The 25,079-nt window shown below is 37.3% G+C and overlaps 1 protein-coding gene across 1 annotated transcript in view; it reads right to left on the bottom strand.

The window, feature by feature from the left end:
* Nucleotides 1–364: 364 nt before the first annotated feature.
* The window catches only part of KCND2 (potassium voltage-gated channel subfamily D member 2), a 508,032-nt gene continuing 483,317 nt past the window's right edge, over nt 365–25,079 (bottom strand). The window contains exons 2-6 of the mRNA XM_036905673.2: nt 17,494–17,656; nt 6,257–6,352; nt 5,331–5,423; nt 2,277–2,524; nt 365–651 (exon numbers count right to left, since the gene is read on the bottom strand). Coding sequence (XP_036761568.2) covers nt 474–651; nt 2,277–2,524; nt 5,331–5,423; nt 6,257–6,352; nt 17,494–17,656 — 778 coding nt within the window. The 3' untranslated portion in view covers nt 365–473. The remainder of the gene's footprint in view (nt 652–2,276; nt 2,525–5,330; nt 5,424–6,256; nt 6,353–17,493; nt 17,657–25,079) is intronic.

Genomic DNA, 25,079 nt, shown 5'->3' with positions numbered 1-25,079 from the left:
ATGATGGTCTCCTCCAGTTCAGACAAATGTGTTGTATGAGTTTTTTTTTAATATGTGATCATCTTCATCATAGCCAATGTTCATGGTTTTAACAGGAAAAAATTTATCAAAAGGTCCTCCATATTTTTTTATTTTGCATTCACCTGGAACATTATGTTCAAAGATTTATTTTATTTATTTTATTAAAAAAGAGTTCTGGTCATAAGAAGCATCAGTAGGTGGCATTTCATTGTGCTCATTCACAAAGTTAAAGGGCCACTGACTTTTCCTCTGTAAAACAGGCCAAACTCTGTCTAGAAATGCCATTTGGTGATTTTATTTCCATCCTCAAGTTGGGTAGCTTTGTTTTTATTTCAGTATCAACCTTCTCGCTTTGTTGTTTTCGTCTGCAAAAGGTTTATTGTTTCTTCTCTCTTCCACATTGGGATTCTTCACACAGCTAGGGTTCAAATTCTCTCAGACCTGATTCTGTCTTACAAAGCAGACACTCTGACAATATTCCCCCCTGAATACTCAGGAGATTCTGGCCTGTCATCGCCTTCAGGAGTGGTTACTGGAGGTGTCGGGATGCTTATTATTGCTGTAGTCACATAAGGTTGTTCACAGTTTAGTTTAACACACTCTTCCATTTTGGCATTTAAACTGGATCGGCTGAGGAGGAAAAAAGAGATTTTAGAAAGAAAGTTGTTACTTAAAAGTTTTTTCCCTTCAACTGAGGGATATGTTCTCATGTTTATAAGCAACATTTTAAATGTCTAAGCACAATCACCATGATTAAAAAAAAAAGGAAGCCTCAAACTTTAATATATGTTAACACAAACAGTACTTAAGCTATTAATATTAAATCAATGCCTAAAAGTTAGCTCAACTTGGTGTAATCAGTGTTTCTTGAAGTGTTTTCTGTAAAAATGCAAGAAAGAAGATCAGTGAGTTTTGGAAAGCCTGGGTTGAGCAGCGTAAAATAGTTCTCTTTAAGACAGGACTTCTGAACAGTTTGGGATACCACTTTGAAAGGAATATGCTCTGTGGATGTATCTCCATTCTTTTGAGCAGACTCATTTTTCTCTCTTGTCTTCTGGAATACATGACACCCTTAAAGTTCTCAACTTAGTGACAGCCATATGCTCAGAACCCAAAAACTTAGCCATTACTAATACTTCAAGGTTTACCCAAGTGGCATTTTTGCAAGGGGAAACGGGGGAAAAAAGCAAAGGGGGGAGATACAGAAGGGCTTAAAATGAATTATTTTTACAGAAATATTAATTAAAATGTTCATGTCCTAAGATTTTATTTCTAAACACTTCTGTTTTCTACTTCATTTTGGAACAGATGCAAAACAATGCAGAGGTAGAATATCTTAGAGACAGAAGTCTCTCATTGCTCCAAAATGTAATATTCTGGTTCCAGAAACATCTGATTTATGTCACCATAGCCTGACTTCAGAAGCTCACCCAGGTTTTCCACAAAGATGGGATGTGAACAAGGAAGCAGCACTGAATTAATAGATTGTTAATATACAAATACAGCTATTAATTTGAAGAACAAAGAAATTTACTGTGGCAAAAACTGATCTTTCTAATGGCTTGTAGAGTTTGAATGTACTACTTATTACACATCTGTGTTGTGGGAAAACCAAACAGCAAATAAAGAGAAGTAAAGGAAAAGTACAAGTAGAAAATTTTCACTTAAATTGTCCATGAACTAACCAGGGGTGAACAATTTTAGCATTTTATTTATCTTTTCTTTTATATATTGGATTGATTTTTGTGCTGTTGTGGCCAAAATACCTTCTTGGTCAAAACTATATATTGATTCAAGAGATTGTGTAAGCACAGTTTTATTTTTCACTGTTACACTGAATGTGTTGATGTATTTTTAGATGCTGTTGAGTACCTTTCAATCATATCACTGTCCATTTAATTTGTCTCTTTTTAGTACTGTTGACTATCACGTCAGGCTGTTTGCATTTACATAAGAGGCTCCTGGGTGTAAGGGTGTCTGCTCAAATAAGAAAAAGTTGTGGAGTGAAAGAGGTAGAAATACATTTGCGCATGTTTGACCATCTTTCTCTACTCTTAATACTTATATAACTACTACTTTGACTCCTATATTATAGTAGATCTAATTTCCTACTTGTTACAGTATCAATTTCATCTCCTTCCAAACCCTAGGAGTTAGGACTTAGATGCCACAGAGGTAGCCACATGACTGTAGGTGGAGATACGCTCCGGAAATCAGGACAGGTGCGTGTACACACACAGATTACTCTCAGGTACCTGTTAGATAGCGGGGTTCTCTCCACACATCTGATCTGAATTGTGCTGAGTTCTTGCACACTGCCTCGGTGGCTTCCTGATACGTTGGCATTTGGGATGCGGAAAGTTTTCTTGTGTCGTCGTGAACAGCAAGTGCTGGTGACTCCTTGTTGTGAGGAGAGAGAGGGACTGTGACTTGAAGGACGATTAACAGTTGCAACTTCCATGCAGCTTTCTTCAAAGACTTGCTCATCCACAAACTCGTGATTCTGTTCCATAGTTGTAAGATTATGGGAAGAAAATATATAAACACATCTTAACTTAAAACAAGGAAATTATAGCTTTGTTTTTAAAACTCAAATATGCTCGTGTATATTTAGACAATCCCCTGGGTAATTAATACCATTTTAATAAAGATTAGAGTATCGAAGCCACCTCTGGCATTTGTGTGCAAATAAAATCTCTCCACTTAGACCTTAAGATCAATATACTCGGGCTTACTTGGTGTCCATTTTAGATGAAATTTCTCTTGAAATATCATTTATTAATTAAAACATCAAATTTGGACATTAGAAAACTACAGAAAAAGTGCTTGCAAATGAATGTAGATAATATCTAGAGGGACTGTGTAAATTCACATTGACTTTTATTTTTTAAACAGATTGAATATATGGAAAAAAGACTTTTAATCACTTGTCCAAAGTCAGGTTGTCTTTTATATATTAGGAAATATTTTAACACGGGATTGAAAACATTCTTTAATTAGAAAAGGAGATACCTAACACACTTTCTATTTCTTTAGATGCTCCTCAAAAATTCCTGATGTATAGAAAAACAGGACTTATTAGTGACATAAGTAAAATACATTTATCTGCAAAATGTGTCACTTTTATGTGTGACCTAGAAGGTGAGCACCACGCTTCTGAGGTCTCCTTTCTTTATTGTACATCAGTGGCTGTACTCATCATTTCTACCTGTAGTAAGAGCTCTTCTAGCCAAGCAGCAGTGATGGGCATCATTTCATACACCATATTTTAGAAAAACACAGCATAAAGTTTGCTTTTTATTATTTAATAAAGAATTGCCCTTCAAATGCCTGTGCAAGATTTTTACCTCACAAATATAAGGGAAAACATTTTTGGTTTGAACTAATAGAGAGCGACTCCAGTTACATTTTTTTTCCTTTGTGTGGGTGGGAACAATCTTATAACGAAGGATTTGCACTTGCCAAATTCCACCTAACCATCTCTCATCCTAAAAATATTAGTGAAACTATGGAGCCGATTCACTTGCCAACAGCAAACAGATTTTCTTTTGCTGAGAGAAGCATTCTGAAGTAAATGAAATTTAAGATTCTATTGCTTAGGGTCCAGAGAATATGATCAGATAAAACACAGTTTCATTTTTGAATTTCAATATTAAATTTTATAGAAAAAACATGGCTCACAAAGGATCACGATGTTTTCTTCTCTTGCAATGCACATTTCACACACATATACAAGTTCTTTATTAAATGAAATTCTAATTTATCTCATCAGTGACTGGAAATGAAAGTCACTCTGTTGTTGGTTATCCTATGTTTTTGTAGGTAGCTCAATTTAAGATGTATTAATTGGTGTTAAATAATACCTGATTTTTAAAAAGCCCTAAAAGGTAAAACAGTAAAAAAAAGAAAATAAAAGGGAAGTAAGATACAGGGATATATACAGTCAGTTAATGTTATCATTTGACTTTCAAAGCATTATCTTAAGTTACTGACCTTATCCTGTAAGTTATAGATCTTTATGTAAAAATGCAAATATAATCATGTAACTACCTTGTTTAAAGTCCTCAAAGAATTTTTCATTCATTATGAGATAAAAATTAAAGTTCTTTCCACGTCCCCAAAGCCTAGGATTATGTAGGCCATTGCCTCTCTGCCTATGTGCCACGCTGCATTCCCTAATTGTTCCCACCAGCCTCAGATTCTTTCACTTCCTCTGAGGTCACGTCCGGCCTTCCTCGGTGCTCACAGTGTCACCCACACTTTCTTTGCCTGACTAGCTCCTAGTCGTCCTCTGAGTTTCAACTCCGGCTATTCTGGGAGGCTTCTCCTGATCCCGCCTCACAGGCTCCGCCCCCACTGTCCGCTCCACTGCGGCTTCACGTACTCTGACGCTGACGCGGCTCACGGCCCTTCTCCAGGACCTGCCGAGTCTGTCCCCAGGGGGAGACTTGGCGAAGGCAGAGGTCGCACCTGACTTCATGCTGTCTCTGAGTCGGCCTCACTTTCTGGTACATAGTAGGCAAGTGACACATACTTGTTGAATGACCATACGGGTAAATGAATAAATAGATGGGCAAATGTATTAGAATTTAAAATAGAAATATGCATCTCCGGGGAGTGAGTGAGCATACTTGCTCAAATATGGAGGGAGTTTTGTTCTGCTCTGTGGTCTCAGCCTGTGACCCCTTCTGACAAGCTGTCCAGGCAACAGGTGCCTTTGCTAAAGAGGAACTCTGATTGACAGCGTATGAAGTGGAGAGACGCAGACTCAATCCTCAGCTCCAAGGCGCTTGCCAGTGATTAAATGTGTGATTTTTCTTATAAGAACAAGTACTTTTTATTATCCATCTCTGTTCATTACAACCTGTTAATGAGAGAAATGCTTATATTCAGTTAGTCTCAATTATTCTGTTATTGCTATTAATATTCCCCTTACCAGATGTCAGGAACACTTGAACTTCATATTTTTTTCTATTTAATGAGTGTTTTAAGAATCAGGGAAAAATGATAGTTTATAGGACTTGTAGTAGGCTGTTGGAAAACAGCCTTCCATTTACATTAAACTGGTATTTTAGACGAGTTAAAATCACCACTAAGGATACAAATATTTAAAATACAGGTCTAAAATATACTTTCCAAGTTGATATGTCATTATAGCCTTTCAAAGTAATTTCAAATATTGTGAGGGTTTCTCTGCATATTTTCCAATGATGCAGACAGTGAAATCATGCTTGGAAGCAGTGAGTTGTCACAAAACCAGACGAGATCGCTGTCCCAGGGCAGGGCCAGGTGTCAGGCCTTTTCCTTACCGTGGTTTTCTCTAGGCAGTGAAGCAGGTGGTGGTGCTGGGTTTCAAAGCTTGAGCCGGATTTGCTAAGAAAGGCCTGCTCATCCTCAGAGGACTGTGAACACAAAGATTAAAAAAAGGTTTTTTATTTGTGAACAATGAGAACCTCAGCTATAACTTTCCACAGAGAGATCCAACCTATTTCCTGAGATGAAATGGCAGCATTTTTATATTTTTAACTAAAAAGGGACAAATGTGCAGTGGCTTCTTAAGTTCGATAATCAGCATTTATGATTCATCAAATTAGCTGTCTGGTCTTTTAAACATGCCTCCCTGAATTGAAAATTTAAATCTCTTTTACTCATTCAACTACCAACTCTCTTTGAAAGCCTGAGAGCCATTCTTTTAGGACAATAAAATTTCATCTGGTGCTTAGATAATCCTGAAACCTCTACCAGGCCCACCTACAGAAAAGCTATTTTGTTAGTGAAGATGACTGGAACCCTAAATATTAAAGGAAAGTTTTGAGGTAAAAGTAAAGTTTCCCAAGTTGTATTTCATATGGTGTGACTTTGTGACACTGTATAGTGTTCCCTCCACATTAAGAAGTAAAATAAGGTATCATCCCTTCCTAATTGTACCCAAATGAACATTAAGGAACATAGTGATTTTGAAATAAAAATAAATGGGTATCAGTTGTTGAGAATTCCTGACCTTTCCCATGTTTTCACGAGACAGTGCAGAAATATTGCCTGATCACAAATGGGCATCATGAGATAAACTGCTACAGCCAAGAAGATACAAGACAAGGTTATTTAAAAATGACACTTTTGTGTTTCAGGAGCCATTTTCATAATCACCCACAAAAAAAATTTACAGTGAAGTAGAATGAAATCAATATTACACTAATAAATTGAGCATTAAAAGTAGTGAAGTGCTAGACTGTACCTGTAGCTGATTACTGAGTAAGCCATTCCGTTTGCTCTGCATGTAAGCATTTGCACTTCCGCTTTTGGCTGCCCGGATCCTGGCAAGTCTGGCTTTCTATAGAAGAACAATGAATGCTCTGTGAATACTTATGAGCTGTTTTCTTGTATAATCCTAATGTCAGCATACATATTTTTGAGAGTATGCCAGCATTTCACACGTAACTCTTGAAAATTAAATTTTCACCATTTGAGTGCTTTATTTTAGTTAACATTTATCAGTAAGATCAATTAACTGCTTTGGAGCTGGGTCATGCATTTAAGAATTATAAGTAAGTCTTTCCAGTAAGATCAAGTTATTTCATTATTGTTTCTGTCAATTGTGTTAGAGAAAAATAGGCAGTATTAGTTCACTTGTATTTTCACTTATCCCAATCTGAGTAACTCGATGAGATGAAGACCCAGAAAACCAGCTACAAACTCCTTTTCATTTAAACTAATGTCCTTCTTAAAATTAAAAATGAAGTTCCAGGAATCAATTGCCTGCCTGCCTTCTTCTTTCCTTTCTTTCTCTCTTCTTTTCCTTTCTTTCTTTTCTTCATTCCTTTCTTTTGTTAAAACACACAAATGAGTTATATCTGCACTCTCAAATGTCAAATTTTTTGTTTTCCCAACTATGTCATTAGATTGGCCAATGCAGACCCGGTGCTGAACAATATAGACTCTTGAAAAAAAAACAAACCCTAAATTTATCCACCTTGTCTACTGGCACAGATTTCTGGTATTCCATTCTATTTTAGAACTGCTATTGTCTATCTGCCCCACACTGTCATGAGATGAATCTGGTTTTCACTTCCTGGAGGGCACTATTTTGCTGACCATTCTATTTGTAGGATGCATGTCTAGAAAGTGTAGGTAAGGAAGCAATTGGGACAGCTTGAATAAGTTCTTGTAAAATTACCCCACAGAGACTCCTTTCCTCTTTCTAAAGAACCAAGATAAATACAATCTTTAGCCTCTGGCCCTGGAATGTTCTTTTTTATAGATTTTATATTTTTATTTTGATATTATTAATATAAAATCACATGAGCAACATTGTGGTTACTAGATTCTCCCCATTATCAAGTCCCCACCACATACCCCATTATAGTCAGTGTCCATGGGTGTAGTAAGATGCTATAGAGTCACTATTTGTCTTCTCTGTGCTACACTGCCTTCCCCGTGTCCCCACCCCCATGTTATGTGTGCTAATCGTAATGCCCCTTATTCCTCTTATCTCTCCCTTCCCACCCATCATCCCCAGTCCCTTTCCCTTTGGTAACTGTTAGTCCATTCTTGGGTTCTGTGCTGTTTTGTTCCTTCAGTTTTTCTTTGTTCTTATATCCACATGTGAGTGAAATCATTAGGTACTTGTCTTTCTCCTCCTGGGTTATTTCACTGAGCATAATGCCCTTCAGTTCCATCCATGTTGTTGCAAATGGTACAATTTGTTTTCTTCTTATGGCTGAATAATATTCCATTGTATGTATGTACCACATCTTCTTTATCCATTCAACTACTGATGGACACTTAGATAGCTTCCATTTCTTGGCTATGGTAAATAGTGCTGTGATAAACATAGGGGTGCATATGTTTTTTTGAAACTGGGATCCTACATTCTTCGCTCAAATTCCTAGGAGTGGAATTCCTGGGTCAAATGGTATTCCTATTTTTAGTTTTTTAAGGTACCTCCATATTGCTTTCCACAATGGTTGAACTAGTTTACATTCTCACTAGCAGTGCAGGAGGATTTCCCTTTCTCCACATTCTCACCAGCATTTGTTGTTCCTAGTCTTTTCTATGTTGGCCATTTTAACTGGTGTGAGGTGATATCTCATTGTGGTTCTAATTTGCATTTCCCTGATAATTAGCAATGTGGAACATCTTTTCATGTGCCTGTTGGCCATCTGAATTTCTTCTTTGGAGAAGTGTCTGCTTATATCCTCTGCCCATTTTTTAATAGGGTTATTTGCTTTTTGGGTGTTGAGGCGTGTAAGTTCTTTATATATTTTGGATGTTAACCCCTTGTCAGATACGTCATTTACAAATATATTCTCCCATACTGTAGGATGCCTTTTGTTCTGCTTATGGTGTCCTTTGCTGTACAGAAGCTTTCTAGCATGATGTAGTCCCATTTGTTAACTTTTGATTTTGTTTCCCTTGCCCAAGAAGATATGTTCAGGAAAAAGTTGCTCATGATTATATTCAAGAGATTTTTGCCTATGTTTTCTTCTAAGAGTTTTATGGTTTCATGACTTACATTCAGGTCTTTGATCCATTTTGAGTTTACTTTTGTATATGGGGTTAGACAATAATCCAGTTTCATTCTCTTACACGTAGCTGTACAGTTTTGCCAACACCAATTGTTGAAGAGGCTGTCATTTCCCCACTGTATATCCATGGCTCCTTTATCATATATTAATCAACCATATATGCTTGGGTTTATATCTAGGCTCTCTAGTGTGTTCCATTGGTCTATGGGTTTGTTCTTGTGCCAGTACCAAATTGTCTTGATTACTGTGGCTTTGTAGTAGAGCTTGAAGTTGGGGAGTGAGATCCCCCCTGCTTTATGCTTCCTTCTCACGATTACTGTGGCTATTCGGGGTCTTTTGTGGTTCCATATGAATTTTAAAACTATTTGTTCCAGTTCATTGAAGAATGCTGTTAGTATTTTGATAGGGATTGTATTGAATCTGTAGATTGCTTTAGGCAGGATGGCCATTTTGACAATATTAATTCTTCCTAGCTAAGAGCATGGGATGAGTTTCCATTTGTTAGTGTCCTCTTTAATTTATCTTGAGTGTCTTGTAGTTTTCAGGGTATAGGTCTTTCACTTCCTTGGTTAGGTTCATTCCTAAGTATTTTATTCTTTTTGATTCAATTGTGAATGGAATTGTTTTCCTGATTTCTCTCTCTGCTAGTTCAGTATTAGTGTATAGGGAAGCCACAGATTTCTGTGTATTAATTTTGTATCCTGCAACTTTGCTGAATTCAGATATTAGTTCTAGTAGTTTTGGAGTGGATTCTTTAGGGGTTTTTTTTATGTATAATATCATGTCATCTGCAAATAGTGACAGTTTAACTTCCTCTTTACCAATCTGGATTCCTTGTATTTCTTTGTTTTGTCTGATTGCCATGGCTAGGATCTCCAGTACTATGTTTAATAACAGTGGAGAGAGTGGGCATCCTTGTCTTGTTCCTGATCTTAAAGGAAAGGCTCTCAGCTTCTCGGTGTTAAGTATGATTTTGACTGTGTGTTTGTCATATATGGCCTTTATTATGTTGAGGTACTTGCCCTCTATACCCATCTTGTTGAGAGTTTTTATCATGAATGGATGTTGAATTTTGTTGGATGCTTTTTCAGCATCTATGGAGATGATCATGTGGTTTTGGTCTTTCTTTTTGTTGATGTGGTGGATGATGTTTGAATGGATTTTTGAATGTTATACAATCCTTGCATCCCTGGAATAAATCCTACTTGATCTTAATGGATGATTGATGTATTTTTGTGGAATGTTCTTTTTAATAAAAGTTTTAAAATTATGTAGATTTTTAAAATGGAAAATGGATATATACTTATGATAAAAATTTCAATAGTACAAAAGTGCATAAAAAACCATGAGCCTCCGTGAACCCTGGAGGCTGCCCTACAACTATGCTTCAGTGTCAACCACTGTTAAGGTTTCTAGAGAATCTTGACAGACATTTTCTTGGCATATAAAAGCAGTTATCTATATTCATATGTAATGCACATATATTTTTATTCAGTTGGGAGAATACACCTCGCATTCCTTTGCACTCAGCTGTTTTCATTTAATGCAGACTGGAACTCCTTTCAATTCTACGCATACAAAGCCACCTCATTTATTTCTGTATGAATGAAGCAACATTTATTTAGCAGCCAACTGCAATTAATTTTTAAGCATCTTTTTCTATTGAAAGCAATGCTCCCTGCTTTAAACATCATGATGAACTTATCTGCAAAACACACTTCCAGAAGCAGAATTCTTCCTGGATCTAAGGGTGGGTGCGCTCGCGTGTGTGTGTGTTGTTTGACAGGTTTTACCAAATTTCCCTCCAAAGTTATAGCGAGATGCCCTTTCACCTACAGCATTTGTGAGTAGCACTGTTATGTTTGAAGCTCTCAAATAGCATTAAGATATCATCTGGGTTCAAGTCCACCCCTTCTCTCTTCCTCTGGGAATTTATTCTTCCTGTGTGCTGATGCCAGGTTAAAATAATATTTTGTAAAAAGATCATATTTATAAATGACGGGAAAAATAGACAACTTTCACTCTTAATTGGCAGGATGCTGTTTAGAGCACTCAAAGTACTAAGACAACCCTCAAGAATCAATTTGGAGGGTAGAAAATTTTTAACTTCAAAAGCTGCACCGCACAGCCAGGATGTCAGGCCTGACTCCATAGAGCAATGGCAAGTGACAACTACATTTGGAAATGACTTAGAATTGATATACTAATTCAGAAGTAAGTAATTAAATATGCATTTGGTTTCCAGAAAGGGGCTGTTTTTGAAATTTCAGTCTCAAAATCTCCCTTTTCCCCCACTTCCTTTCCTCCCTCTTCCTTTCATTCCTTTCCTTTCTCTTTCTGCAACTACTGCATATAATTATATTGCTTGTATCGTAATACTGTTCTCACCTACGTCATTCTGCAAGCATTTAGCAGCAGCATTAGGAATATTACTTTCTTTCAGAAATGAGACATTTACGTTAACCAAAAATACTGCCCCGCAAAGGCAAATGACATATATTTCCCATAATGGAAAGCATACCTATGTTGGCAACCAGTACCACAGAAGTAGTTGTAAGCTGAGGGAAGAAAGAAGCAGTTGTTTTAGAGACAGATTAGCTATTTTGCTAAGTCATGTAGTGTGTTAGGAAAAAGAACCTCCCATATCAATTTCAATCATGACTTTTCTTTCATTTTACTACAATACTATATGAGTTAATTGGCTTAATTGGTCTTGCGGAGCACCACAGCCAATGTCTCTTGAATGCTAGCCTTTTGTACCTGTGATTACATCTTTGGTTTCAGTAGGTAATTAAGGGAAATTCTTCTGCAAAGATATTTTAGAAAATCACTTTACTTCTGACCCACTCAGCATGACAATCTTGGCAACTCTGGCTGTGCAATTTGGAGGTTAAAAGAAAATCACCTGCTAGTGAGAGGAAATGTATTCCTTAGAACCCCTCACCTCCAGCCCTGTAGGAAATACAACTTCTTGGCATGGCCAAGTGTCAGCACATATTAGGTAAATTAGAGTAAGTAAGGTTTCAGTAAATACTTTACCTTAGCCTATATGGAAATGTGGAGGCTTCCAAATTTTAATTAAAAAATAAGATTTATATTGTCAGTGTAAACTGACAATTATTTTCAAATTTGCAAATTTGAAGTTATTTTCAATTTTTTTGTTTGCCTTGAGAAATACTACTAATTAGAAAAAAAATTGTTTCATAGCACATTTTTCTTATGCATCCCAGTTCTTCATAAATTCAGTTTTCTTCTTAGTTTGCTAAATGGGGCAAGATTTTCTCAAAGTTAGTTCCAAGGAACTAGTAAGTGTTATGGGTAAAATTCAAACCAGTCACATGAAACAAAAAAAAACTGGTTTTGTGGTCAGAAAAAGTGTGGGAAATGCTGAGAGGTTAAACAGGTTTCTTTGCTGTTAGACTCCTCACAACATGTCATACTGTGGGTGTTCATTGTAAAGATGAACAGGGGAGGAGGGTGTGTGATTTTTCTCAGACTAATATGACATGGAACCCTTTTATGGAGAGCATTCAGAGGCTAGTTTGCAGTGGTTTTTAGCAGGTAGATGGTTTTCTAATCACAGCAAATGACATTATATAAACTTTACAATGTATTCTCTGCAACAGAGGCTGGGGGAGCCAAGCAGAGAAAGATGTAAAAGCCAAAAGCCATTGAAATAACAATTTTCTTAAATGGGATCTATCTTCTAAATGAGGTATAAAGCAGATCGTGAGACGTTATTGGCCAGGTTATTACCAAACCATAAAAAGTTTTCAATACTTTTGAAAAACAAAGGTGTCCTAGGCAGCCTTCAGTGTGAGGTAGAGAAGGCCTTTCTCCTTTGTAATCTGAGGCAATTCCTTACTTCTCAAATATCAGCTCACATAGTCCCTGTACCATTTATTCTGGAAATTTTACTTACACTTGTTTCTTTCACTTAAGCTTTAGTAAAATGCCTCAGGTGGAGGTAGTATATTAAGCTTCATCAGTTTTTAAAACTTTAAGAAATTTCTTGCATCCTTTCCATTTGCTAAGGAAAATAGCTCTACTAGAAATGTGACAAGTTAGTGCCAAATAATATGTATATGAAAGGAAGTCACTGGGAGAGAATGCAAGATTCCCAGTTCTAGTTTGGCTAAGCCTGGAGATGGCAGGCCTGGGCAGGCACAGTGCTGGGGTGTGGGGCAGTGGAAAGGACACAGGAATGGTCAGCAGAAGGGTCAGGGCAATGAGAGGGCAACCAGAGTATTCTAAGTGGGAAGAGGTGAGAACCGAAAGGGGTGAGGGTTCCAGAGACAAAAGTCATGCTTCCCCTTATTGTGGTAAAGTGGTCCTAGGAATGTCCAGCATACTCTAGAGACGGAGGACACTTCAAGGTGAAAGAGACCTGGATAGTCATTCTTTCACTCATTGCACAAATATTAAATATGCCTATTTTATGCTGAGCACTGCGCTCAGTACAATGGAGGGAGAGAGAATACAGTGGAATACATGATAAAAAATATGCGTAATACTGTGCGGGAAGAGAAAGAAGAACAATGAATAGAATCCACATCACTTAGAAAAATCTTCATCAGATGGGTGGTGTTTGAGTTAAATCTTGAGCCCACAGCAAGTGTTTGCCATATGACTATGTTAGGTGGTGTAGGGCTGGAATGGAGACTTAAGAGCAGAGGTAAGTAATTCAGTAAGGCTGATAAATAGAGTAGATATCAAGGAGTATGCAATCTCCAGATTCCTATGTGTGTTGATAATAGGGCGGTTATTGAACTACAGACAAAGAACCCCCAGAAAAACAAAAAAACAAAATGAGGTTTCCACAGAGATTTGGGGTAAGGACTGGATAATATTTTCTAATATTGAATAATCTCAGAAATCATTCTCAGGCTCCAATACATAATTATTTCTTGCTTTTTAATTTTTCTAGAATTCTATAGAAAAATTTTTTTGATTTGGACATTACTCAGTGTACTAGGCTATGGTTCTCAAAGTGTGTTTCAGGGACCAGCAGTATCAACACCACTTAGGAAATGCTAATATTTAGAAATGCAAATTTCCAGGCTCTAACCCAAAAACTACTGAATTGGATGCTTTGGGGGTCCAGCAATCTGTATGTTAACAAGCTCTTCAGATGATGCCATTGAATTTAAAGTTTGAAAACCACCATAGTAGAGTGTGATAAATGGCAGACTGAATATTGGTAACATTTCTCTTGCCAGTGTCAAATTTTTATAGGAAAAGTACAAAATTTATTTACGGTGTACCTTGGCTATACACTGCCTCATTGCTTCAACTCCTCACACTGTATTTAGAATTATCTATGGGAAAATCCCTAAAGATCAAGTTAAGCAATGCCAGAATTTCTTTGTCTTAGACTTTAATCAATAGGTATATAAGTATGAGCAAATCATCTAAAAAATGGGAATAACAACTACTTTTGCAAGTTGATTGTGAAAAATATAAATAACAGATATAAAGCACCTGGGACTTATGAGAAATTCTAGAGAGAACTGTTGTTGATGTTATTAGCATTATTAAATTATAATTATAATTACCTATTACTATAATACATGATAATTACACACAAGTTAGCCTAGCAAGTATGCAGATTATTGAGAGGTGTGATTTGTATTTTAAAAGAGGGTAGGTTCCCTGCTTCAAAATATCAACCCCAGCACCTGTCTCCGCAACATTTTAGCTTCATTTTGGAAAATACATTTAGTCCATTTACGTTGAAGATAATTATTAATAGGTATGTACATATCTTACTAATTGTTTTCTTGTTGTTTTTGTAGTTCCTCTCTGCTCCTTTCTTCTTCTCTTATACTCTTCTCTTGCTATTGATGGTTTTGCTTGGATTTCTTTTATTTTTTTATAACTTTTTTTGTGTATCTATTCTAGGCTTTAGGTGTGTGGTTACCAGAAGGTTTCCTAACTATATATAACTATATAACAGTCTGTATTAAGTTGATGGTCATTCTATTTCAAACACAATCTAAAAGAACTACTAATAAATATTTATTGAATAACTGAGTGAATAAATAAATCCCCTAAAATACAATTACCAATGGTTAGAGTGGGTGAGAGCTGTTATAGGTTAAGTATATTCACCCATATGTCAGTGGTTAGTTAAGAATTGGTCAAAGATTGATAGAAATGAGGTAGGTGATGCATCCCTTTGAGGGGTAAAGGGAGAAAGTAAAAAGCAGGAAAAATATTTGTGAGAGGGAAGAGCCTAGAAGAAGAAAGTATCCTTCAGTGTCTCAAATGCATATTATATTTATTTCATGCTTTTCTTTAGCTTTGAGTTGGCAATGGGACTAAACTTCCAAAAAATCTGTTCTAAAAAATATTTTGCAATATGACTTAATATTCAGGTTGAGTGATGTTTTTACTGAAGGGGCTACTTGCTTGACTGAATTAGCTAGTTGTTTTTGCATTACTTTAATATTTGTCAAAGCACCCAGTTCCAGATAATCCTAAACTGCTTTAACCTAATGAATGTTTATTCTGTTTTACTAATCTCCTGGAAAGAAAAATAGGAAATATCCCTTGATAACTTATTTAGTTCCATATCCATTGTTCTTTCTTAGATGACTATGTTCAGTTTATCGGTCACAGACTATTTACTGGACAGATCACAGTAGATTATTATATTTGGTGGTATTAAGCCAATTTTTCTAGGAGTTATGATGTGCAAAATTCATTTCATTATGGCAGAAACTTAGAATATAGGAGATATTTTAAAGATACCAAAAAAAGCATTCATAAAACTTGTTCTTCAATTTATTATACTTTTAAAATACCGCATTTATTTATTTTTGCATTCTACATCTACTTAAGCAAAAAGCTTTCTAAAATATCCTAAGATTTCCTTTATTGATTTGCTTGTTGCAGATGACAAAGTTTGAAAAAAATACAGGTATTTTGGAGATCGGTTTATCTGAAAATCAGATTTATCCTTCCTACAATTTTCATATAGGTGCCTTTGTATTGGCATTGAGAAAATGAATTATATATAGGTAGTGCTTATATCAAAAAAGGAATTTCTAGGATGGAAATGGATAGGTACTGGGGAACTCAGCTTTGTGAGGATTTCTGTTATTTTAAACAATGTGCTTGTGTGCCTAGTAGAAGGATTGTAAAGTGTGCCTGGAGCCACAGTTCTGGTCCATCAACATCTCTGGTGAAGGGGCCAGTTGTGCTGAATTGTTCTCTCCCTTCTTGCCAAAGCTGTGCCTGCATGAGACTACGACTGTCCACAGAGAGCCTTCTGCTAACCCTCGCTGTTTATTGGATTATCAGTTCCATATATTCATGTTAACTGGATGATTCTTAACAATAATTAAAGTGTAGGTGCTTGTCCAAAAATGGAGGATTCTGTACAGCAAGAAACGACATGGCTGAAAGAACAATTCTTTGCTAAAGGAAGAGAACTTCTAACAGCAGAAATGAATGAATTCTCTGGACAGTATGCTGTGTGACCATTCTGATTAGCTTGAAGTTTCTAAGGTTACACTGTGAGATTTTATACTTTCCTAAAGAGACTGTCATGTTCAAAGGCATATTTAAATTCCTGTTCTGGAAAATTACCTACAAAGCCAGTTATGAATTACACCAAAGTCTCTCATGCTTTCATAGTTGTACCACATTACCTGATTGTGCATCCACTTTAGTCATGGTTATGAATTGTTTTTGCATCTTAAAAAAAAAGAATTGTTTTTATAGGAAAACAATACAGTGTCCATGAAGAATACTGGAAATCTAGCTCCACAGTCCCGAGCAAACTACAAAAGGGATTTCCAAAATTATTCCTAATTAACAAGGGCCCTGCCTCAAAAGATGGCCCTTTTGACAAAGAATGGGGAAGGAAAATGTGCTAACATTTTGTCTGTTCTTCTGAGAGGCAGCCTGCCATAGTGTTTAAGTGTATGAACCTAGGAATCAGATTGGCTTGGATTGAATGATGGTTCTCCAATTTACTAGGTATGTAACCTAAGGACTTCTGAATTCTGGTTACCTTAGGACTCTAATCTACAATATAGGAATAATAATGGTAACTAACTCTGCGACTTCTGGAGACAATATGAACTATTTTTTTAAAGAACATCAAACCAATACCTGGCACAGAGTAAGCCACCAGTAAATGTAAAACATTGCTAATATGATATGCCTATATAGATTTATACACATTGCATACAATCTTAATTTTATTGTGAGGTAGGTATTGTTTTCCCAATTTTATAGCTGAGTATGCACCCTGCTAACTCTTAGATTAATGAACTGGCATCACAGAGTTCAGAGAAACAGTAAACTGCTGGGCCAGGAATACAACTCAGCTATAAACAATCAGCTGCTTAAAATATCTGGGACACATTTTGGTTCCCCTTCATAGTCCTTGTCAACTAGAACCAACTTAATCCCACATGAACAAAGACTAAATGAATAGGGTCTAGAAACCTGATTTTAATAAAATTTGCCAAGAATCAATCTTTAACCTCATTATGTTCATTAGTGCTATTCATGAGATATTTCTTTCCTTCTGCCTCTGGTTGCACAGTAGGATTGTATTTCCCTGCTCACTTTGAAGTCACGCTTGACTATGTGACTTGCTTTGGCTAATGCAATAGAGATGAAAGTGGCTTGGCCCACTTTCAGGAGGAGGTTTTAGGAGTCAGTGTGTGAGTCTTCATGTCCTTTTACCCCTGCCTGAATGATTATAGAAGTACATTGTCAAGATGGGGTTTCCATCACTGGACCAGTAATGGACCTGTAGCATGATGGAGAAATATTCCATGTAGCTTGTGCTACCTTGTGCTGACTGATGCAAATATTGACCAAATCCAGAACACTGAACAGTCGGTAAGGGATTTTTAAAGCTCATTGTCAAAGTCGGGTGCGCCAAAGAGAGGTGCCAAATCACGTTTGCACTGAGCCGTATACGCACCTTCTGTGCTCTCCGTTTGTCTGCTCGTTGGTTTTGGTGGTAGATTCGACTGAAGTTAGATACAATCACTGGAACAGGTAGAGCAATGACCAAGACCCCACTCAGAGAACAGATGGAGCCAAAAATCTTCCCTGCTATGGTTTTTGGTACCATGTCACCATACCTGGGTTAAAGAAAAAAAATACATTGTTTTAAGTCACAGAAAGTTCTTTCTACCTGCTACATAAAGAGCTTTTAGCCTTAAGCCAAATGATTTTTTGGACCAATCTATCTCTACTTCATGACTATAATATACGTGGCATAAGACCTCAATAAACCAGAAATTATGACTGAATATAAAAAATAACCTTTCAACCTTGCAGAAATTGATTCTAACATTTAGAAATCTCTTGATTGGAAAATATTTTAAGCCAGATGATGTAATGATAGCTCTTCAATCTATCTTTTATGTACTATGCAAAGTTCTTTATGCTTGCTTTTAGTCAATGTTTCCATGCTGAATTTGATAGTCTAGGTAGCACACTTCTCCACTTAATGTTTTCAACACTGCCTCGGTTATGAAATTTAAGCAGAAAAAGTGGTACAACGCATTCTTTTATCAGATATAATCACCTAAAAAGTAAACTTTCCAAGGTCCCATTAACCTTCATTTGTGAAATCCAATGGCCATTTCTTCATGACAGTCTTCTGGAAATCTAGCACCACATTTGAATTTGTATTTGAATAGTTCTCTTTCCCCTAGAAACACTTCTATTGGCTTCAGCATTAGGAAATTCCCTTAGTGGTCCTCCTACATCACTAGCTGCTGCTTCTTCATCTTCTTTTATGGCTCCATTTCCCTTATCTGATTTCTAAATCTTGGAGTAATGTGGGGTCTCAGACTCTTATCTTCTCCATATAAACCCTCTTCCTATGTGAGTTCATCCAACAGCATAGCTTAGAACTCTATGCTGCTATACCCTAATTTACTTTGGCAAGCCTGTCTATCTTGAATATCAGACTCGTATCTTTAGTGGTCTGTTCTGATGATTCCTAGCCCTGGACGTTTATGAGCTTAAGATTTAGATTAAGTCTTAAATTAGCCAAAAAGGAGCTCTTCTTTTCTAGCTTCTTCTGCCACCCTCAGATCTGTTCCTCCTGTGGTCTGTCACTTCTCATTACATGGAATGGCAAACATTGGGGTTGCTCACATCAAAATGGAAAGAGCCACCGCAATACTCAATCTCCACATCTCATTTCTCAGCTAGTCTTGTTATTTCTGACCAAACCAAATTATATCCTGTTTGGGTGGTGTCTTTCCTCAAGCTCCACTTTACCACAATACTTCAAGCCATCATCATCTCTTGCCCATCTCATGTACACAGCTTCTCACCTGAACTCTCTTTTTCACATTTACCACTTTACAAGCCATGTGCTACAACATAGCAGCCAGAATTATGGCTTTAAAATGGAGATTAGAGTGTTGCTACTTTGCTTAAACCTTCACTTCAAATAGATTTGAGACTAAAATAAATCCAAAGTCCTCACTTTTGTCTCCAAGGGCCTGTATCACTTAGCTCTTACCTGTGTTTCTCCCCACCTGCTACCACCCTCAATCTTCTCGGGTCGCACTGGCCACCCGGCTTTCTGTCACATGTGCAGCCCCCAGATAATCATTATTCAGGTTGAGACTTGTATGTCTCCATCCTAGAAGTTATTTTTCTGGCTGCTTTATCTATGGCATTCTTCTTCTCTCCCCCCGTCATTCTTTACAACATTTTCCCATTTGATTACATGTGGTATTTTCTAATTTATTAATGTATTAACTTTTTCACTCCCCCACTTGCCCTGCCAACATGAGAATACAACCTTGATGAAGCAGAAGCTACTCTGTGTTGTGTCTCACTAGCACAAAGCACACTCTTCATAAGTAGCTGAATGAATGCATTGCCTCTACCTTACTGACACAGAGTTCTTCTAAGAACTCCCTGGGAGGGAGACAAGAAGGCCTTCAGATCATACTATTGCAGAAGTCACCCAGCTGCATCTGCAGAGCTTCAACTACTACTTACTCCCTATTCCCTTCGGAGCTCAGGGCTGCTCAGCCCTCTGAGAGGAGCTCAGGCATTGGAATCCAGACTCAAAGGGGTTTAGGAGTACTTGGGGATACACTATATCTTGAAGGGTGGCCTAGGAAGTGATTGCTCTAATTAACATTCTTTGTGTGGCAACATGTTTGCGTGTCAATATGGAGATGGAAGTTTCAGAGGAACTGGCCCAGGGGAGGCTGGTGAGAGTGACAGCAGGCTATGCTGATTAGCACTGCATTTGGTAACCCCATTCCAGGCTCTGAGCCTCTGCTGTGAAGGTCCCTTCCTTCATTCTTATTTTTTTAAATTTTATTTTGGTATCATTAATCTACAATTACATGAAGGACATTATGTTTACTAGGCTCTCCCCTTCACCAAGTCCCCCCCCACATCCTCGTTCACACTCACTGTCCATCAACATAGTAAGATGCTGTAAAATCACTATTTGTCTTCTCTGTGTTGCACAGCCCTCCCTGTGCTCCCCCCCACTATACATGCTAATCATAATGCCCCCTTTCTTTTTTTCCCACCCTTATCCCTCCCTTCCCACCCGTCCACCCCAGTCCCTTTCCCTTTGGTAACTATTAGTCCATTCTTTGGTTCTGTGCTTCTGCTGCTGTTTTGTTCCTTCAGTTTTCTTTTGTTCTTATACTCCACATATGAGTGAAATCATTTGGTACTTGTCTTTCTCCACTTGGCTTATTTCACTGAGCATAATACCCTCTAGCTCCATTCATGTTGTTGCGAATGGTAGGATTTGTGTTTTTCTTATGGCTGAATAATATTCCATTGTGTATATGTACCACATCTTCTTTATCCATTCATCTACTGATGGACATTTAGGTTGCTTCCATATCTTGGCTATTGCAAATAGTGCAGTGATAAACAGAGGGGTGCATCTGTCTTTTTCAAACTGGAGTGCTGCATTCTTGGGGTAAATTCCTAGAAGTGACAATTCCTGGGTCAAATGGTATTTCTATTTTGAGCATTTTGAGGAACCTCCATACTGCTTTCCACAATGGTTGAACTAATTTACATTCCCACCAGCAGTGTAGGAGGGTTCCCCTTTCTCCACAACCTCGCCAACATTTGTTGTTGTTTGTCTTTTGGATGGTAGCCATCCTTACTGGTGTGAGATGATATCTCATTGTGGTTTTAATTTGCATTTCTCTGATGACAAGCGATGTGGAGCATCTTTTCATGTGTCTGTTGGCCATCTGAATTTCTTCTTTGGAGAACTGTCTATTCATCTCCTCTGCCCATTTTTTAATTGGGTTATTTGCTTTTTGTTTGTTGAGGTGTGTGAGCTCTTTATATATTTTGGATGTCAACCCTTTATCGGATCTGTCATTTATGAATATATTCTCTCATACTGTAGGATACCTTTTTGTTCTATTGATAGTGTCCTTTGCTGTACAGAAGCTTTTCAGCTTGATATAGTCCCATTTGTTCCTTTTTGCTTTTGTTTCCCTTGCCCGGGGAGATATGTTCAAGAAGAGGTCACTCATGTTTATGTCTAAGAGATTTTTGCCTATGTTTTTTTCTAAGAGTTTTATGGTTTCATGACTTACATTCAAGTCTTTGATCCATTTCGAATTTACTTTTGTGTATGGGGTTAGGCAGTGATCCAGTTTCATTCTCTTAGATGTAGCTGTCCAGTTTTGCCAGCACCACCTGTTGAAGAGACTGTCATTTCCCCATTGTATGTCCATGGCCCCTTTATCGAATATTAGTTGACCATATATGTTTGGGTTAATGTTTGGAGTCGCTATTCTGTTCCATTGGTCTGTGGCTCTGTTCTTGTGCCAGTACCAAATTGTCTTGATTACTGTGGCTTTGTAGTAGAGCTTGAAGTTGGGGAGTGAGATCCCCCCCCAACTTTATTCTTCCTTCTCAGGATTGCTTTAGCTATTTGGGGTCTTTGGTGTTTCCATATGAATTTTTGAACTATTTGATACAGTTCATTGAAGAATGCTGTTGGTAGTTTGATAGGGATTGCATTGAATCTGTACATTGCTTTGGGAAGGATGGCCATTTTGATGATATTAATTCTTCCTAGCCAGGAGCGTGGGATGAGTTTCCATTTGTTAGTGACCTCTTTAATTTCTCTTGAGTGTCTTATAGTTTTCAGGGTATAGGTCTTTCACTTCCTTGGTTAGGTTTATTCCTAGGTATTTTATTCTTTTTGATGCTATTGTGAATGGAATTGTTCTCCTGATTTCTCTTTCTGCTAGTTCATTGTTAGTGTATAGGAAAGCCACAGATTTCTGTGTGTTAATTTTGTATCCTCCAACTTTGCTGAATTCCAATATTAGCTCTAATAATTTCAGAGTGGAGTCTTTAGGGTTTTTTATGTACAATATCATGTCATCTGCAAATAGTGACAGTGTAACTTCTTCTTTACCAATCTGGATTCGTTGTATTTCTTTGTTTTGTCTAATTGCCGTGGCCAGGACCTCCAGTACCATGTTAAATAACAGTGCGGAGAGTGGGCATCCCTGTCTTGTTCCCGATCTCAGAGGAAAAGCTTTCAGCTTCTCGCTGTTCAGTATGATGTTGGCTGTGGGTTTATCATATATGGCCTTTATTATGTTGAGGTACTTGCCCTCTATACTCATTTTGTTGAGAATTTTTATCATGAATGGATATTGAATTTTACTGAATGCTTTTTCAGCATCTATGGAGATGATCTTGTGGTTTTTGTCTTTCTTTTTGTTGATGTGGTGGATGATGTTGATGGATTTTCGAATGTTGTACCATCCTTGCATCCCTGGGATGAATCCCACTTGGTCATGGTATATGATCGTTTTCATGTATTTTTGAATTCGGTTTGCTAATATTTTGTTGAGTATTTTTGCATCTACGTTCATCAGGGATATTGGTCTGTAGTTTTCTTTTTTGGTGGGGTCTTTGCCTGGTTTTGGTATTAGGGTGATGTTGGCTTCATAGAATGAGTTTGGGAGTATTCCCTCCTCTTCTGTTTTTTGGAAAACTTTAAGGAGAATGGGTATTATGTCTTCTCTGTATGTCTGATAAAATTCTGAGGTAAGTCCATGTGGCCCAGGGGTTTTGTTCTTTGGTAGTTTTTTGATTACCACTTCAATTTCGTTGCTGGTAATTGGTCTGTTTAGATTTTCTGTTTCTTTCTGGGTCAGTCTTGGAAGGTTGTATTTTTCTAGGAAGTTGTCCATTTCTCCTAGGTTTCCTAGCTTGTTAGTATATAGGTTATCATAGTACTCTCTAATAATTCTTTGTATTTCTGTGGGGTCCGTCGTGATTTTTCCTTTCTCGTTTCTGACACTGTTGATTTGTGTTGACTCTCTTTTCTTCTTAATGAGTCTGGCTAGAGGCTTATCTATTTTGTTTATTTTCTCGAAGAACCAGCTCTTGGTTTCATTGATTTTTGCTATTGTTTTATTCTTCTCAATTTTATTTATTTCTTCTCTGATCTTTATTATGCCCCTCCTTCTGCTGACCTTAGGCCTCATTTGTTCTTCTTTTTCCAGTTTCGATAATTGTGACATTAGACCATTCATTTGGGATTGTTCTTCCTTCTTTAAATATGCCTGGATTGCTATATACTTTCCTCTTAAGACTGCTTTTGCTGTATCCCACAGAACTTGGGGTTTTGTGTTGTTGTCATTTGTTTCCATATATTGCTGGATCTCCATTTTGATTTGGTCATTGATCCATTGATTATTTAGGAGCGTGTTGTTAAGCCTCCTTGTGTTTGTGAGCCTTTTTGCTTTCTTTGTACAATTTATTTCTAGTTTTTTGCCTTTGTGGTCTGAAAAGTTGGTTGGTAGGATTTCAATCTTTTGGAATTTACTGAGGCTCTTTTTGTGGCCTAGTATGTGGTCTATTCTGAAGATTGTTCAATGTGCACCTGAGAAGAATGTGTATCCTGTTGCTTTTGGATGTAGAGTTCTGTAGATGTCTATTAGGTCCATCTGTTCTAGTGTGTTGTTCAGTGCCTCTGTGTCCTTACTTATTTTCTGTCTGGTGTATCTGTCCTTTGGAGTGAGTGGTGTGTTGAAGTCTCCCAGAATGAAGGCATTGCATTCTATTTCCTCCTTTAATTCTGTTAGTATTTGTTTCACATGTGTTGGTGCTCCTGTATTGGGTGCATATATATTTATACTGGTTATATTCTCTTGTTGGGCTGAGCCCTTTATCATTATGTAATGTCCTTCTTTATCTTTTGTTACTTTCTTTATTTTGAAGTCTATTTTGTCTGATACTAGTATTGCAACAGCTGCTTTTTTCTCTCTGTTTTTTGCATGAAATATCTTTTTCCATCCCTTGACTTTTTAAGTCGGTGCATGTCTTTGGGTTTGAGGTGAGTCTCTTGTAAGCAGCATATGGATGGGTCTTGCTTTTTTATCCATTCTAATACTCTGTGTATTTTGATTGGTGCATTCGGTCCATTTACATTTAGGGTGATTATTGAAAGGTATGTACTTATTGCCATTGAAGGCGTTAAGTTTATGGTTACCAAATGTTCAAGGTTAGCTTTACTATTTTACTGTCTAACTTAACTCGCTTATTAAGCTATTATGAACATGGTCTGATGATTCTTTATTTCTCTCCTTTCTTATTCCTTCTCCTCCCTTCTTCATATGTTGGGTGTTTTGTTCTGTGCTCTTTTTAGGAGTGATCCCATCTAGAGCAGTCCCTGTAAGATGACCTGTAGAAGTGGTTTGTGGGAGGCAAATTCCCTCAAGTTTTGCTTGTCTGGGAATTGTTTAATCCCTCCTTCATATTCAAATGATAATTGTGCTGGATACAGTAGTCTTGGTTCGAGGCCCTTCTGTTTCATTGCATTAAGTATATCATGCCATTCTCTTCTGGCCTGTAGGGTTTCTGTTGAGAAGTCTGATGATAGCCTGATGGGTTTTCCTTTGTAGGTGACCTTTTTTTTCTCTCTGTCTGCCTTTAATACTTTGTCCTTGTCTTTGATCTTTGCCATTTTAATTATTATGTGTCTTGGTGTTGCCCTCCTTGGTTCCCTTGTCATGGGAGTTCTGTGTACCTCTGTGGTCTGAGAGGCCATTTCCTCCCCTAGTTTGGGGAAGTTTTCAGCAATTATTTCTTCAAATACATTTTCTATTCCTTTTTCTCTCTTCTTCTTCTTCTGGTACCCCTATAATGCAGATATTGTTCCATTTTGAATGGTCACACAGTTCTCTTAAAATTCTTTCATTCCTGGAGATCCTTTTATCTCTCTCTGCATCAGCTTCCTGCGTTCCTGTTCTACGTTTTCTAGTCCATTAATGGTCTCTTGCATCTCGTCCATTCTGTTTTGAAGTCCTTCCAGAACTTGTTTTATTGCTGTATTCTCCCTCCTTAGTTCTTGCATATTTCTCTTCAAGTCCATCAGCATGGTTATGACTTTTGTTTTGAATTCTTTTTCAGGAAGACTGGTTAAATCTATCTCCCCAGGTTCCTTCTCAGGGGAAGATGTAGCAGATGCTGAAGCTGTCTGGGTTAGTCTTGTCTGGATCAAATTTTTTTTGC

The sequence above is a fragment of the Manis pentadactyla genome, chromosome 7 (genome assembly GCF_030020395.1).
Source record: "Manis pentadactyla isolate mManPen7 chromosome 7, mManPen7.hap1, whole genome shotgun sequence".
Lineage (NCBI taxonomy): Eukaryota > Metazoa > Chordata > Mammalia > Pholidota > Manidae > Manis > Manis pentadactyla.
This window is presented reverse-complemented; position numbering and strand designations above follow the sequence as displayed.